At 40.0% G+C, this 16,736-nt stretch overlaps 1 protein-coding gene and 2 long non-coding RNA genes across 7 annotated transcripts in view; 2 read left to right on the forward strand and 1 right to left on the reverse strand.

Moving 5' to 3' along the window:
- Positions 1 to 8,941, forward strand: part of EPSTI1 (epithelial stromal interaction 1) — a 95,655-nt gene extending 86,714 nt beyond the window's left edge. For 2 of the 3 annotated variants that reach the window (XM_059042216.2, XM_067016829.1), the window contains 2 exons: positions 1,144 to 1,243; positions 8,401 to 8,941. In XM_059042216.2, the coding sequence (XP_058898199.1) occupies positions 1,144 to 1,243; positions 8,401 to 8,409 (109 nt within the window). In that variant the 3' untranslated portion in view covers positions 8,410 to 8,941. Of the gene's footprint in view, positions 1 to 1,143; positions 1,271 to 8,400 lie in introns of those variants that run through there. The other variant, XM_059042217.2, reaches the window with a different exon arrangement.
- The window catches only part of LOC136792818 (uncharacterized), a 78,004-nt gene extending 61,643 nt beyond the window's left edge, over positions 1 to 16,361 (reverse strand). Inside the window, exon 1 of the long non-coding RNA XR_010837283.1 lies at positions 16,180 to 16,361. This is a non-coding gene — a long non-coding RNA (uncharacterized lncRNA). The remainder of the gene's footprint in view (positions 1 to 16,179) is intronic.
- The window catches only part of LOC136792817 (uncharacterized), a 407,046-nt gene continuing 406,486 nt past the window's right edge, over positions 16,177 to 16,736 (forward strand). For all 3 annotated transcript variants that reach the window (XR_010837281.1, XR_010837280.1, XR_010837282.1), the window contains exon 1: positions 16,177 to 16,625. This is a non-coding gene — a long non-coding RNA (uncharacterized lncRNA). The remainder of the gene's footprint in view (positions 16,626 to 16,736) is intronic.

The following is a 16,736-nucleotide window of genomic DNA, read 5'->3' on the forward strand; positions in this document are numbered from 1 at the left end:
CCACTCAGCAGTCATTATCCTCAAAGTTCCCAAATCTCCCGCAGTCACTGACTTACAGCCATCCACCATGACCACATTCGCTAAACTTCATGACCAAAAAGGAGGCTAACTTGACTGGGTCCTGCCTATCCTCCCTTCCACAAGCATGGATTGAGTGGTTGCTGTGCTCCAGACATTCTGTTTCTGCTGAGAAGCTTATGGTCTTCATGACACTGTTCCTCAATAATCCATTCCCATCACAGGGTACCTGTTACAATGCTACTTCTCCAGCCACCATGTCCCTGACTCTACTCAGCCATACATGGGCGACTCAGAGCATGGTGTGGCCTTTTTCTTTTTTAAATTCAAAAATTGTAAGCTATAACACACAGAAAGTCCATTAAATGAATACTTAGAATGATTAATTATAAAGTGGACATCCAGGTAACCAGCTCCAGGAATAGAATATAACCATCATCCTATAGGTAACCTTATCCTGACCCTTAGGATAATCATTTCTTGCCTTCTTTATCATTTTACCTCCTATATGTTAAACTTAATTTCTGAAATTGGTGCAAGTATGACCGAACATTAGGGAAAAATGTACCCCTCCCTTCTTTTGAAAGCTTGGGCTTCCTTCTTCTGGTATTTCCCTTTTCCCACACTCTCTTCTTATTTTCCTTCTACTTTTCACTAATGGGATTTACCTTAGTAAGACTGGCAATGGGTACAGGATATATGGCAGGGACATCTGTCATAAAAACAGCACCACAGAGCTATGTTTGGTTTCTCTTTATGTTTTAGTTCTTGGCTGAAGCTTCCATCTTTCCTCAGCTTCTGGGGTTCACTCCTGGCATGGCCCTGAGGGGTATGGTTGCTTGGGTGACCAAGGCTCTTGTAGAACTGGTAGAGGTGGGTAAGTGAAACTCTGAAGTTAAGAATTTATGCCCCTTTTGGCCTGAACCAAGACTGGCACCAGCTCCACCAAAGGACTCTTCATGGCGTGGCATATGGTTAATGTGAAAAGAAGTGTCTGTAGATTGCTTCTGAGCTGAATGGGGGCAGCAGTCCCCACAGTCCATTCAGACAGCACATTAGGTTCTCAGAAATCTCTCAGCCCTGCAGCAAGCTTTCCACTTACACATATTTTTCATTGTTTTAAAGGGTAAATAATGCTTTTCTGGACCGACTCCAAGGTGCAAGTCAACCAGGTGGCCTCCAGCACTTTGGAGGCTATTGGAATATGAATAGTGGTAACAGCTGGGTGAGTTTTATTTTTATTTTTTCTTAAAAAAAAATCTTTCAAAGTTGAAGAATAAAAACAATGAGAGTTTTAAAAATATGTTGTGGCCTTCTCCCCAGATACTATTTTTTTTTGGAGTGCTATTCAGCTGTGTGATGGGCAGTCAGCCAGGGTGATTACTGTAAATTCCACAATAGCTTCTGAGAGATGGAGAAGGTCCTGATTTCAGCTCCAGTCAATGCCAATCACAATAAAAAATGACACCTGCCCTTTGTTTGCTGTGTGATTGCCTGGACTGCAAGGCTTTTTAAAAAATCACCCTTTGCGCAGGCCTAAAAGAAAAACAAATGAACATTTTTTTTTCAGGAAGATTTTCAGTGAAATAGGGTTATAAAAATAGTAAGCATTCTCTTGTAATATATTCTTTCAGTGAAACTAGCACGTCAAAGAAACCAGCATTTAATTTTTCACTACAAAATGATTTTTAAAAATCCCTACAGCAAAATGCACTTTTTGAAAATGAAATGTTCTTACAGATTTCCGTGAAGAAAACCTTGCAACTGTGTTGTAATATGTGTGTAATGTGTTTTGTGTGCGCAATATATTATTGAAACAGCACCAAAGCTTTGGAATGTATGGGATTGTGGGGTTTGCAATGTGTGCAGAATCAAAACTAACTACAGTGGGTTTTACAATTTAATTGAAGCCCAAGTGTATATGTACCTACTCAAAAAAAAAAAAAAAAAAAGAACGGATAGAAACCTTTAAACTGGTAAAATACAACAAAGTAATCAAACGCTTGCTGACCTGGAAACTCTAGAGGAGATCACCCTTTAACAAATACTTGATGGACAGAAGATCATTTTTGAGAAGACAATCTGTTAGAAATCTTATATGCATGTTTCCTTGGAATGCAACTAGTGGTTAAAATTTATGGATAGATTTCAAAAATGTATATATATATTGAAGATAATTAAGTGTAGGCAAATTTGTAAAGAATGCACAGTGGGTGTGTCTATTTATAATGTATGCTCATGTGTATCACTGTGGCATTCAGAATAGGGACAATGTACAAGAGAGAAAAAAGAAAACACAGTATCTTTGTATCTTGTGTGAAATGGACAAATTACTGACTTACACGAATACATGAGTAGGAGTCATGTAGGGCATTGTGAATTTAAGACTATCCAAGTTTACAGAATTTATAAGTTGTGAAATGTGATTGAAACTCAGATTTTGGACAGAACTTGGAATTGCAGTACATTTTCTCCTCTACTTAATAATTCCCCCACCACCACCACCAATTTAGAAGGTACATACACATAGAAAAATACCTGGGATTGAAGGGAAGATAATGGGAGAGAGTAAATGAATACTGCATGGGCTGCTGTTAGGAGAATGAGGATATGGGAGTCTGGCTTACCACTGACTATTGGTAGGTCTTAGGTAAGTGAGCTGTGAATCTTCACTTAGGTTCCTCACAGATAAAAAGAGAGGAACATTGCTTTCTCATGATGTGATGTGAGTGAGGATGATTGAAGATTCCTTAGTAAGACAGGCATATCCAAGTCCAAAGTGGATATTGGCTTTTCCCTTGCATGAAAGAAGCAGTGACACAAAGGTGAGAACTTGCTCAGTCTCCCATCTCCACCTCATTTACCTACACACATCTATTCCTCTATGTCTGTTTTTCCTTATAGACCAGATTCTATCTCCTCCACCTACTGGGGGACTTTGTTCTAACAACGTTCTTCTCTCTCTCCTGAACTGTCAGTTGTCATCTTGACTAGAAAATTCCCATCAGCAGAAAACTTAAATAAATATACATTATATATTGAAGCCCCTTTCCCTCTTGCTACTGTCCTGTTTCTTTGTTCCCCTTTAGAGAAAAACTTTGAGGTATCTGTCCTGTCTCCAATTTCTTTCCTCCCTTTTTCTTAAACCCAGTCTAATCGGAATTTAGACCATATCTGTCCAATGTTCTTCTCATGGTCACTGACATTGTCTACACTACAAAATCAAATGGTTAATTTCTCAATTTTCATCTTTTGACCGATGAGCATCATTTGTCATGGTGAATCACTGCCTCCTCTTTGAACCTCTTTCTTTACTTGGCTTCTGGGACACTGTACTCTCCTGGGTTTCCACCTATTTCAGTGGCCACTACTTTTTGTTCTCTGCTGAATCCCCTGTATCTTTCTGTCCTCTCAACACTGGAGTGCCTCAGGGATCCATCTTGGACCATCTTCTTTACATTCATTTAATACCTTCACAGCCTCATTCATTCTCATGAAATTAAATACCAGTATGCTCTGTACTCCCAAATTTCAATTTCCAGCCTAGACCTCTTCCTCTAGACTTGCAGATCCATTTGTCTACCCAACATCCCTACTTGCATGTCTAATAGACACTGCAACCTCAACATGTCTAAAACTTCACCTTGGATCCTCTTTATCCTAATGCTCTATCTGCACTTTTTCCTGTTTGCATAACAGTACAACCCATCTCTCACATCCTCACAGCTGACCCATCAGCGAATCTTCTTGACTCTTCCTTCAAAATAGATCCCAACCTCTGTCACTGCTCATCTCAATTCTTGAAATAGTCTCCTTGATGGTTTCCTTGCTTCCACACTTACCCACCTAGAGTCTGTTCTCAATATGAGACTGAAAAATAAGTCAGACCCTGTCACTCCTCTGCTCAAAGCCCTCCAATGGCTCTGATAACTCTCCAAATGTTTGGAGTAAAAGACAAAGTCCTGGGCTTCCCTGGTGGTGCAGTGGTTGAGAATCTGCCTGCCAATGCAGGGGACACGGGTTCGAGCCCTGGTCTGGGAAGATCCCACATGCCGCGGAGCAACTGGGCCTGTGAGCCACAATTACTGAGCCTGCACGTCTGGAGCCTGTGCTCCGCAACAAGAGAGGCTGCGATAGTGAGAGGCCCATGCACCGCAATGAAGAGTGGCCCACGTTTGCCACAACTAGAGAAAGCCCTCGCACAGAAACGAAGACCCAACACAGCCATAAATAAATTTTTTAAAAAAATGACAAAGTCCTTAGAGTAAAAGCCAAAGGATTTCTATTTACTAATCCTTACAGGGGTTCCATGATCCCCACTCTACTCCTCTGGCACTCTCCTCTTACTGCCCTTCTTCCTCATTCCACCCAGCCATGCCAGCTTTCTGGCTGTTCTCTGAAAACTTAAGAACTGGCTGCTCCCTCTATACTCTTCTCCAAAGGATCCAAATGATTTGTTCTCTTTCAAGTATTTTCTTGAGTTCCAAGAATTCCTTGGCCATTCATTTAATGCTGCCACCTGTGCCCTTAACCCAGGCTCTTGTCATTCTCTTTGCAGTCTCCATTTCTTTATTCAATAGCACTCTGCAACTTCTAACCTAATTTTCTAACATGATTTTCTTAGATGTTTTGTTGACTAATTACTCTTATTCTCTCCCTGTGGTAATTTATGTTCCATCTTCCATCAGAGCAGGGCCCTTTGACTGTTTTGTTCACTGATATATCCCAAGCAAAACACAGAGACTGGAACTTACCACAAGCACAGGGAAATGTGGTTGTGGCTGAGGTCACCAAAATGACAGAGATTTAGAACCAAATGATTTGATATGCTAAAAGGATTAGATACTGAATTTAAAATAACTATGTATAAAACATTTGATGGAATAAATATTGGATTTGAAACGATGAGCAAAAACAAGAGATAAAGACAACCGGGAAGATTTCAAAGAGAGCAAAACAGAACTTCTAGGAATAAAAAAATATAATCTTTGAAATTAAAGCACCCAATGAATTTATAACAAAAAGAATACAAATTAAGAATTAAACGAAAATATCATTTTCCATCTATTATTTGGCAAAGCACAAGAGACTGACAACATACTCTGTTGGCAAGACTGGGGAAACAGTTTCTTTCACACTTTGTCGGTGGGAATTCAAAATGATTTAAACCATATCTAGATTAGTTACTGTCTTCCCATAAAATAAAAACCAGGCCTACACATATTACAGAAAAGCTTTACTAAATGTTCAAGAAACAGATTATTCCAAATGTCTAGAATGTTTTCCAGATAAATGAAAAGGTGGGAGTATTCTTCCAAAGGATTAAGCAGGTGAATGTAACTGTGAATCAAAATCAAAGACTATATAGAAAATAAATTATAGGCCAGTCTTACTCATAAACGTAGATTAAAAAAATCACAACAAAATTTTGACAGATTCAATAATGAATTTCTTAAAAAAAGCATAGTATATCCTTATCAAATTATATTCATCCCAGAAATACAAGCTTGGCTTATCACAAATAAACAAAAAAAAAACCCAAAAAATCTCCGAGATAATTTACCCCATAAATTATAGGAGAAACACCATATGATCATCTCAATAGATACAGAGAAAGCATTTGATAAGTTTCAATACTCATTTGCAGTAAAAACTTCTAGCAAACTAGGAATAGAAATTTCTTTAGCTAATAGAGATCAAAGTTCTATAATAAAAACACATCAAAAGCTTTTCTTTTGAATCAGATATAAATATTGAAAAGGAAAAAATTTATAAATCACAGATGATAAAATTATCTACCTAGAAAATCCAAAAGAATTTATATTAAAATTATTAGAATAAACAAGGGCCTAGGCATGTTGGTAGATATAGGAACAAAATATAAAAACTAACTTTGTCTCTACACGTGGAGAATCAACAAAAAAACCTAATAAAAAGGTAAAAGCAAAGATGTATATTACCTTTAAAATGCATATACAATTTTATAGAAAGACATTAAGGAATAAATAAATAAATGGTGTTTTACCTTGTTAATGGATACAAATGAGCTCTCAAATAATCTGTTGATTTAGTTAAATTCTAATCAGAGCAAAGAACCAAGAATAGCCAATTCACTCCTAAAAATATAGAAGTACATATGGGACTTAATAAAATATTTAATATGGTATAGAATTGGCACAGGCAGACCCAACTATTTCTAGAATTTTGTTGTATGACAAAAGGCAGAGCCCATCATCAGGGGAAAATGGACTCTTCAACAAATGCTGTTGGGACAATTGAGTACCCACAGGAAATCATTAAAAAAATCAATTCCAGGTAGAGTAAAGCTTATAAATAGAAAGGAAGACTTTTTAAATTCCAGAAGAAAATAGACTATTTATAAAATTGAGCTAGGGAGGATTTCATAAGACCCAAGGTATAAACTAAAAAGAAATGATAAATATACATTAAAATAAAACATCTGTTCATCAAAGGACACCATACAAAAATAAGAAAAGTTATAAACTAAACTTTTATTGTGGATATGGTTTATAAATAACAAGTGGACAAGAGGTTAGTATACAGAATATATTTAGAATGTGGCATTTGTTTAGAAGTTGGTAGATAACAGTTAAGCTCCTACAAGGAATGAGTGAGGAGCTCACAGATGGGGCTTGGAGGATATGCTGGAATCAGTAAAAAGCCAAAGACACAGAAAGAAAGGAGGAAGGCAGAAAATATGATAAAACTATGATGAAAGCCAAAGAAAGAAAAACTTGTTTCTTGAAACATCATATAGAAACTTAAGAAGTAGGCCTTTGATCAGCATATTTGGGGTAGAAAAATTAGACTGATCTTTATTTTTAAAGCTTTTCCTAATTTAAATCACATTCTTCTCAGGTTACTTAATACATATTTGTTCTTTGATTATTTATTTATAATTTTTATGTTTTAAAATTTTATTGTAGTTGATTTACAATGTTGTGTTAGTTTCAAGTGTACAGCAAAGTGATTCAGTTATACCTATACATGTATTCATTCTTATTCAGATTATTTTCTCATATAGATTATCACAATATTGAGTAGAGTTCCCTGTGTTATACAGTAGGTCCTTGTTGGTTATCTATCTTATATATAGTAGTGTGTGTTAATCCCATGCTCCTGATTTATCCCTTCCCCTCCTTCTGGTAACCATATTTGTTTTAGGTATCTGTAAGTTGGCTTCTGTCTTGTAAGTAAGTTCATTTGTATCATTTAAAAAAAAATTAGATTCCATATATGAGTGATATCATATGATATTTGTCTTTGTCTGACTTACTTCACTTAGCATGATAATCTCTAGGTCCATCCATGTTGCTGCAAATGGCATTATTTCATTCTTTTTTATGGCTGAGTAGTATTCCATTGTATACATGTACCACATCTTCTTTATCCATTCCTTTGTAGATGGACATTGAGGTTGCTTCCATGTCTTGGCTATTGTAAATAGTGCTGCAGTGAACACTGGGGTGCATGTATCTTTTCAAATTAGTTTTCTCCAGATGTATGCCCAGGAGTGGGATTGCTGGATCATATGTAATTCTATTTTTAGTTTTTTAAGGATCCTCTGTACTGTTCTCCATAGTACCATATTCTTTGATAATTTAAAATTGCTTTTATATTAAAGATTTTTTTTGGTCTTCTAGAGTCCTTTATTACTTTTCATGATGCATCTAGGGTAGGATGTTTAAAGAATCACTTCAAACGATCCTTTCTCTGATACCAGTAGGTGAGACCCTTTGAGATGCTCTGGCAACGCTGAATCCAGTGTCTTCAAAGGCAGTTAAGCATTTGCCATGACCCCTGAGGCAACCTGAAATTTGAGTTTCCCAGAATGTTAGAGCACCAATAGTCTGAATCCCAGGTGTACCTTGGCCCAGCAGTCTGGGAGGCTTGATGGAGATGTCATGACTGTTTGCACATAGTGGGGGGAGGGGACTCATTTAAGTCTATCTCCTTTCCTCAACGTCGCCTTAGAAGTCATCTTTCTGCTGTATAATACAGTGCACCTCTACTCCATACAGCTCCATTTAAATTGCTCTGCTCTATACTATATTTGCCCTGTCCTTGCTGTAACTATGGAGGTGGGGGACAATATTTGTGAACACTATTAGTTGTGACCCGTGTTAGCCTATCTCTCAGAACATAGCTGAGGAGCTGTCATTCAATAATCCATTACATTGTTGACAGAGACCGTTTTGTGACTCAAAATGGAACTTGAAAATTAAATTATTTCACTGGGACTTGAAATCATTAAAAAAATAGTCAGGTAGTCAGAGTGTTTTTTGGAGGAATTTCATTTTGGATTTACAAAGGCTTTGAATTTTGTTGCTGGTACTAATTTTTGTTTTCTTTTTCTTCCAGGATATATGAGAAATATTTGCTTACATCTGGCCTTTGTCAACTGACCTTGAAAAACCACACGAGATGTTTTTCCTTCTTACAGCTTTGTTCAGCCTCACTGTTTTTACCTTGACTTCAACTGCCCACCCGCTCAGCTGAGCAGCTGGGGCTGACTGGTTTCTCCCTGTCATTATTTATGCATGTTTGTAGGAGCCGATTACTGAACTCATATTTAATCTCTACTGCCAGTGAAATGCTGCATTATTTTTCTAATTGGTTTCAACTCTTATTGGAAGTATAATTATAGACATGTTAGTAAGATAGAAAAGGAGGGAATTGTTTGATGCTTTCATGTTAGTGAGAGCTGTGGGTGCTGCATGCCTGTCTCTAAACAGCTAATTCTTATCTAATTCTCAGATCAGGTTTGGGGAAGCTTTGGCACCTTTAGATTTGAATCTCTACTTTCTTAATTCAGGGTACAAATGTGAGCAAAAGAAAAAATAAATCTTCTATATGCTTTTAAACAAATTTATAAATAAAATTTGAACTGCTTCTGTATAAATGGCTTGTTTGTTTTTTAATGAAAAGCTCTTCAGGGGTCTCATTTTTATATTCTCCTTTACAGTCCATAGAGATCAAATGTAGTACTATAATCACTACTGGATTTGGCTTTGGTCTTGACTTACTTACTAATACTGTTCCTCTGGTTTTTCAGAGTGGGACAGTTCATTTCCTGAAAGGCCATGAAAAATATCAGCTAGACACAGATACCACATGTAGTTTGTAGGTATTTTGGAAACTTGTCTTTGCTCATGCAATCTATTTCCTATTACTAATTCAGTCGGCTTTCCTGTTCTACTTTTATGACCTTGAACCAGTATAAACACTAGTGTGAGAATATTGGTTTTCCACACTGTATGGTCTGGCCACCCCCCATACCCCACGTTATGTAGGCGAAGCATTGTAGCATTGCATTTAGTCTTAGAAGGAAGGTTGGAAGAGTAGATAATTTTTGCAGATGGACATGAGTAGATGACACTTTGCAAAATTTAATAGATCTGTGTTACCAACTGCTCTGTTGAAAGTAACTTTCTAAACATATATTTAGGGAAACACTGGGATTTCAGGTTCTTGGGCCGAGATTGAGGGAGCTCACAGAAGTGGGGTGAGGGTGTGGTACAGAAAGAGCTGCACTGGGTGGTGGTGGTGGTGGCTGACAGCAGATGGTGCTCAGCTCGTTTCTTTGGGGTAAATAATGCAGACACTCTTGGTTTCTCTCTCTTCTGCCACCTGAACCTATGTTTGTGCTGTTGACAGTAATGTAAAATGTTTGGTCTGTCTGAAATCTTTGTTACTGCCTAACATGGGGAAAATGAAATCCCTCAGCCTGGGTTGGAAACACTGCCAAACTGACCGTGTGTGAACGTCATAGGCATTTTACTGCTGTGGCATGCAGCCATTTCAGTCCTACACCTGCCAGCCTGGCTACCTCACAGTCCATGGTCATGTTCTGGTTTTTGTGTCTACGCTTGGCATTCCTCACTTGCTGCTGTTTTCCAGTGTGTAACCAGGAGTCAATGTAGGGGAAAGAGATGCTTTCTTACTCTGGGACTCTTAGGAAAGTTGGTGTCAATTTCTCTTCTACTGCCTGCCATATCCTGCATTCCCAAAGAGTTTGTTCAGGTGTCTGGTCTCATAAAAAAAAATAATTGTGCAGGTATGGAAAAATGTGACTTTATGGCCAAAATTATCTCGACTACATATGGGATGGTAAAGATCTTCCTTGAACAATTCTCTATGTAGGTAGAAATAACCAGAAAAGAAGCAAGAGTTGCTGTGTAAGGGAGTCTACCATTTTGCTTTTCATATTTAATCTGCTCTTGATTGGAATACAGTTTGACTTTTGGGTAACCCTGGATAGGAATCCCAAAGTTCCAATTACCTTTTCTATGCTTTTAAAGTACATTTTCTGAAAAAGAGAATAAAAATGAGACTAACTGTTACAAAAGTAGTAAGTTTTTGTTACAGACACTTTAGACATACAGATGAGTAACAAAAAGGAAAAAAATTGGTGATTGTTTTTTTTCAGGTTTTATTTGTTGATCTTCACACCTTAGTATTTGGGTATGCATCCTTCCAGATAAGTTTTATCTGTATGTGTATCAAAATCCCTGCAATAAAATTCTTACAGATACTTGTCTAATGATTGGATGAGGACAAATACCTTGAATTAGAACTGGTGGTTTTAAGGGAATCCACATTTATAGGGGTTTTAATATATGTAGTTAAATTACTTTCCCAAAAGTTGACATCAGTATTTACTGCTACCAGGAATATGCTCTATACCCTCCCTCATCCTATTACTGTTTTTTAAAAATCTTTGCTTACAGACGTAGAGAATGGACTTGAGGACATGGGAAGGGGGAAAGGTAAGCTGGGACGAAGTGAGAGTGGCATGGACTTATATATACTACCAAATGTAAAATAGATAGCTAGTGGGAAGCAGCCCCATAGCACAGGGAGATCAGCTAAGTGCTTTGTGACCACCTAGAGGGGTGGGATAGGGAGGGTGGGAGGGAGACACAAGAGGGAGGAGATACATATACATATGTTTATGTATAGCTGATTCACTTTGTTATAAAGCAGAAACTAACACACCATTGTACAGCAATTATACTCCAATAAAGATGTAAAAAAAAAATCTTCCCTTATATGTTGAGTGAAAAATGTCATTTGGAGAGCTTAATCCCTCTTTTCTTTTTCCTTAGGTCTACTGGTCATTTTTTATCTTCTTTTGTGTGTGTGCATGCATGCATGTGTGTGTGTATAGTTGATTTGTAAAAGATTTCTCTGTTGAGATATTACGTTGTAAATATTCTAATTTTTATAAATCTTTTAATTTAGTATTTAATTTATATTGGGTTTTAAATATTTGTATATGGGGATGTATCAATCTTTTTCCTTTGTGGTTTCTTCTTGGTGTTATGTTGATAGATTTTAAAACGTGCAGCAAGGCAGCAACCCACCCAATGAGAAAATGAAGGACTTCTCCTGGGTGTAGTTATGGGTGATATGGGGCAGAAGATCTTACTCTGTTCATAGCAAGGCCTGAGCTCACAGGTTTCTTTTATGTATTTTTACACTGGAGAAATATTTCCTGTGGTCCCTAAACACTTTGTTTAGGTTGAAAAAAATTAGATTCATTCCATAGATTGATTTTGTTAAACATTATAAAAATTCTCTAAGCTGATTTTTTTTTTTTTTTTTTTTGCGGTACGCGGGCCTCTCACTGTTGTGGCCTCTCCCGTTGCGGAGCACAGGCTCCGGACGCGCAGGCTCAGCGGCCATGGCTCACGGGCCCAGCGGCTCCGTGGCATGTGGGATCTTCCCGGACCGGGGCACGAACCTGTATCCTCTGCATCGGCAGGCAAACTCTCAACCACTGCGCCACCAGGGAAGCCCTAAGCTGATTTTTAACTTGAAGATTTGTTTGTCTTTTAGAAAGTATCTTTAGGAAATTACATTATAGTTATAGTAAACGTAGAAATATTTCCCTCCAAAGTGAAGCACTTGGCATTCGTACAAATGAAAACTTCAAGTTAAAATTCAAAGTTTTGACAACTCTAGCTAAAAATTTGTAATTGATTTTAGGAAACATAAATCAGAGAGACAGTGCCTGCAGACTGAATTTTAACTTCCAGAATATGAAACAGATGGGCTGCGATTAGCTGGACCTTCTCCTATGAAAGGGCGTGTTTGGAGCTGTGGCTGCCAGAGGAAGTAACAGACATTGTGTTAGAACTATTAATAGGTAGAAGAAAATAGTAAGAAGGCTGTGGGCTTTTTGTTTTTAATTCTATGAACCAATGTACATAGTAGGTAGGTAGCTCTGGGCCAATGTCCATGAAATAAGATTGGAGTGATGAATAATATACTTACATGAGGAAGAAAAAATATGCCTTTCAAGTTACTGTAAGGATTACAGAGAGAATTAGTACACGTTAGGAATTTCAGGTAGAGGCTCTGTGTTGCACTGCTTTTCTTTTTCGATAGTCCATTGTTTTAACAGTGGCATTTAAAAAGGATCATAGAAAGAGGATTTTTTTTTTTTCTCACAGAATCATATGCTCAAAACTGAGGGTTTGGGCTTCCCTGGTGGTGCAGTGGTTGAGAGTCCATCTGCCAATGCAGGGGATACAAGTTTGTGCCCTGGTCCAGGAAGATCCCACATGCCGCGGAGCGGCTAGGCCTGTGAGCCATGGCCGCTGAGCCTACGTGTCCAGAGCCTGTGCTCCACAACGGGAGAGGCCACAGCAGTGAGAGGCCCGCGTACTGCAAAAAAACAAAAACCAAAAAAACTGAGGGTTTTTAAAGCATATAAAGGCAAATGGCAGAAAAATTTTATTACACTTATTACATGTTATTGTGCCATCTGCCGGGGCAGAGCATACAGGGAGACCTGAGCTGTAACACTCACTTCCCCTTCACTACAGTAAGCTGATTATTATAACCCCTTTGCCCTACCACTCAGAGCTTCATACCCATGCTCCAGCCTCCCTTACTTCCCCAAAGAGCACTGCTACATCTGAGCTGGAGGAATTGTTCCCTCAGTCATCAGAGGGTAGATATCTCATTCTCCACAAAATGTTATGTGAGTGATCAACCCTGGACTATGAACTGGTTAGAAATTTTTATTTTTATATTTTAGAAACCAGAATTGTGCCAAAATGGAGCAGAAAGTGTGCTTTAGTAATGAGACAGCAGAAACAGATAAGAGGGAAATATTTGAAATTGGACATTGTGAATTAAGAAAAATCAGAAATCAAAATTTAAATACAATATTTATAGTCCTTTTCTTAAAGATTTTTTTTTGATGTGGACCATTTTTAAAGTCTTCATTGAATTTGTTATAATACTGCTTCTGTTTTATGTTTTGGTGTTTTGGCCGCGAGGCACGTGGGATCTTAGCTCCCCGACCAGGGATCGAATCTGCAACCCCTGCACTGGAAGGTGAAGTCTTAACCACTGGACTGCCAGGGAAGTCCCTTTAGTCTGTTTTGAATATGGCACCATGGAGACACAAAGATAACTGGTACCGTTCCTGTCCTGAGGGAATGGAGTGGTCAGGATAGACAAGGTTATGCGACCATAGTGAATCCCCATATCTCAGTGGATTGGTGGTATTTGTTTCTTGATTATGCTACACTTCAAGTATAGGTGAGCAAGAGGCTCTGCTCACCTCTGTTCTTCAGGGGCCCAAGCTGATGAAGCCTCCATTTCCCTGTGTGCTTCCCCTACAGCAAGGGGAAGAGATAGTAGCAGTATCTTGTATTGGGTAATTAAATGCTTTCCCACGAAATGGTGCATGCTATTATTGTTCATATTTTATTGGCCAGAACAAATCACATGGCTATTCCCAACTTTAAAGGGAGTGGGAAATACAATTCTACAATGTTCCCAGAAGGAAGAAGAGAACTGGAACATTTGTAAATAGTTCTAATGACTACCCCCAAAAATGCACTGTAAGGTTGAGGAAGAAACACCCATGAAAACTTAAGACATACATATAAATGCAAAACAACAGTAGAAACCCAGTCCAGTTAAAAATTTATTAAGCGGCTACTATATGCCAGGTACTGTGCTAGGCATGAAGACTGCAAATATGTCCAAACCAGCCATGAAAAAACTCTGAGTTAGGGACAGACTCACACAGAGAACTTAGGAAAAAATTGAGATAGGAACTATGTAAAGCAATGAGGCAAGAAGTGTCATGATGGAAGTCGGAGGGCTTTGTGTACCATATCAAGTAGCTTGGGCTTTTTTGAAGGGTTATGAGCAGAGAATGGACCTGATTAGATTTTTGTTTTAAATAAATCATGAAAGATCTCATGGAAGGCAGATTTCAGGGAGGCAAAACCAGAGGCAGAGCAACTAGTTAGAGGTGACTGCTTCAGTCCAAATGACCCATGATGAGAGTCCTAAGCTAGAGAACTGAGTAGAGATGGGGAGAACAGAATAGACATGTGGAATTCTTAGGATATTAAAAAAACAGGACTTTGTTAGTGACTGAATATAGATGGAGAGTGACAAGTGAGAGATGAGTTTCGTATTTCTAGCCTGGGTCTCTAGTTAAGGGGAGAGAGACCAAGATGGCAGAGTAAGAGGACATGGAGCTCACCTCCCACCCATGAACGTATTTCTAGCCTGGGTGAATGTGTTGATGGTGATGTGACCACAAAGACAAAATCTGTGGTATTTCAGAGGACAGGGAGCCCTGATATGATCAATAAAGAGTTTTAAAGACTACAGATTTAAACCTGGTGAGCTCAGGGACTTTGTCTTGTTCAAAGATCTATTCCCAGTGCCTTGAATGGTGCCTAGCACATAATAGGGATTCAGTGAATATTTGGTAATTGAATAGGTTTGCTGGAGGAGTTAAGATTTTCAGAGATTAAGAGAAATAAGTATGATGGCGGTTGGTGGAGGATTGGGTGCAGGGACCTTTAGGGCAAGTAAACCACAGCAAGGCAGGGGTTGTGGTTAAGTGTGTGGGAGGGGAGGACAGGAGGAAGAGGGGGAGAAGGAGAAGTGGGGGAAGGGGGGCAAGAGAGAGAGAAAAAGAGAGAGAGAGGGGAAAGCTATGTTAGGGGACTAATACAGTTGTTGCTCAGTGTGAAAGAAGTGGGAAGATCAGAATTAGGAGAGGAGAAACACTCTGAAAGAGCTTCTCTTGATGCTTTGGGATTTCTCGTAGCTAACTGACCAACCCCAGGTGTGGCAGCCAAGGTTGGAAAGATTCTTGGGACGAGGCTACCAGACTAAGCTAGTCAGTTCAGCCCCTGCCACTGGCAGCTGCTGGCACAAACCGGTGCTGGCTTTGCCGATTTGTAATTCAAAAAGGATGCTGGTGATGCCCGTCCTTTAATGCCTACAGATCATTAGCAATGCCATGAGCCATAGCATCTGGGAAAAAGAAAGGAGAACCACTCAGGAGACGTGAGAGTCTAACTCCGTCAGCCACTACTGTTGAAACCCTGGACTACTCTCTTACCTCCATGTCTACTTCACAGGATAGTTTTTAGACAACCTGGATGGGCTAAGGGCTCTTAAACGGAAAATAAGTGTACAAGGTAAGGGAATGGCAAATGCTAAATTAGTATTAAATAGAAAGAGGCTCTCTCAACCCTTGCTCTTCAATATTAAAAGTGTTCGCTCTTCTTCCTCCCTACTTTATCACCATCCTACAGAACACCTCTGACTACAGAACACCGTCGACTCTTGCAGGACTCAGCCGTCTTTTTTCCCCTCTCATCCATGCATAACTTACTGCCAAGGCTTATCAGTTCGACTTCCACAATATCTCTAGCAGTTGTCCCCTTTCTTTCAATTTACTGCCATCCACTTGACTTGGTCCCTCGGTATGTTTTTAAGAGACCACTGTCAGAAAGAACTACCTGGTCCTCCTGCCTCCCGCACCTCACTTCCATGGTATTATGGAAGCGATGGGAATCTTGTAAGGAAGCGACTGTGGCATTTTAGGATCTCTGCTAGCCCAGGAGAGGCTGTAAGTGCGCGGATATCTCCGGTTCTGAATGGATTACAGTGCAGGGCTCTGAGCAACGCGCGAATTGGTTGACTCACCTAACTCACCTAAGCAGGGAGACCTTTTGACAGTCAGTCTCCCCCCCCGCCCCGCCCCCCGGCACGCAGTGAGGACGACCGCGACGAGGCGGCACCAGCCCCACGAGGGGGACAGCCGTGCCTCCCTTACCGTCTCAACCCCCCAAGAGAGCTGCTCACCGGGAGCACCGCCGCAGTGAGGACCCGAGGGGCTCACAGGGAACAGGAGACGACGCCACCGCTCGGTCTCCGGCACCTGAACGCCAACCTGGAACACTCCAGGCGCACCGCCAACGGCCAGGCGGGACACACCCCGCCCCCGCGGCCCCACCCAAACCCCACCTCGGCGAGTGCTTCTCGCGAGACGCGCTGAGGCGGCGAAGCGGGAATGGCAGAGGACGCCGGCCCGCCCAGGTTCTGAGGCTGGGGTGGGGAGACCGGGAGTCGGGCTGGACGCCGCAACCCTGCCTTCCGACACCACTGACCGGCGCGGAGGAGAGGCGAGGGCCTCCGGGCAGAACGAGAAGGGTGGCCCAGTTCACCATGAACGTCCGTCCATCGTCTGGCGCGGCCTAGGCCCGGCCCCGGTGAGCGGGACGTCACCACATCCATGGATCGACCTCAAAGTAAACTTTTAAAACTACTTTTTTTTTTCATAGTGAAAAGTAAATATTAAAAAGAAATCAGAATAGTTATCCACCCCGTTTAATGAGTTTCTTAAAACACATGCATCTCAA

Source organism: Kogia breviceps, chromosome 16 (assembly GCF_026419965.1).
Source record: "Kogia breviceps isolate mKogBre1 chromosome 16, mKogBre1 haplotype 1, whole genome shotgun sequence".
Classification (NCBI taxonomy): Eukaryota; Metazoa; Chordata; class Mammalia; order Artiodactyla; family Physeteridae; genus Kogia; species Kogia breviceps.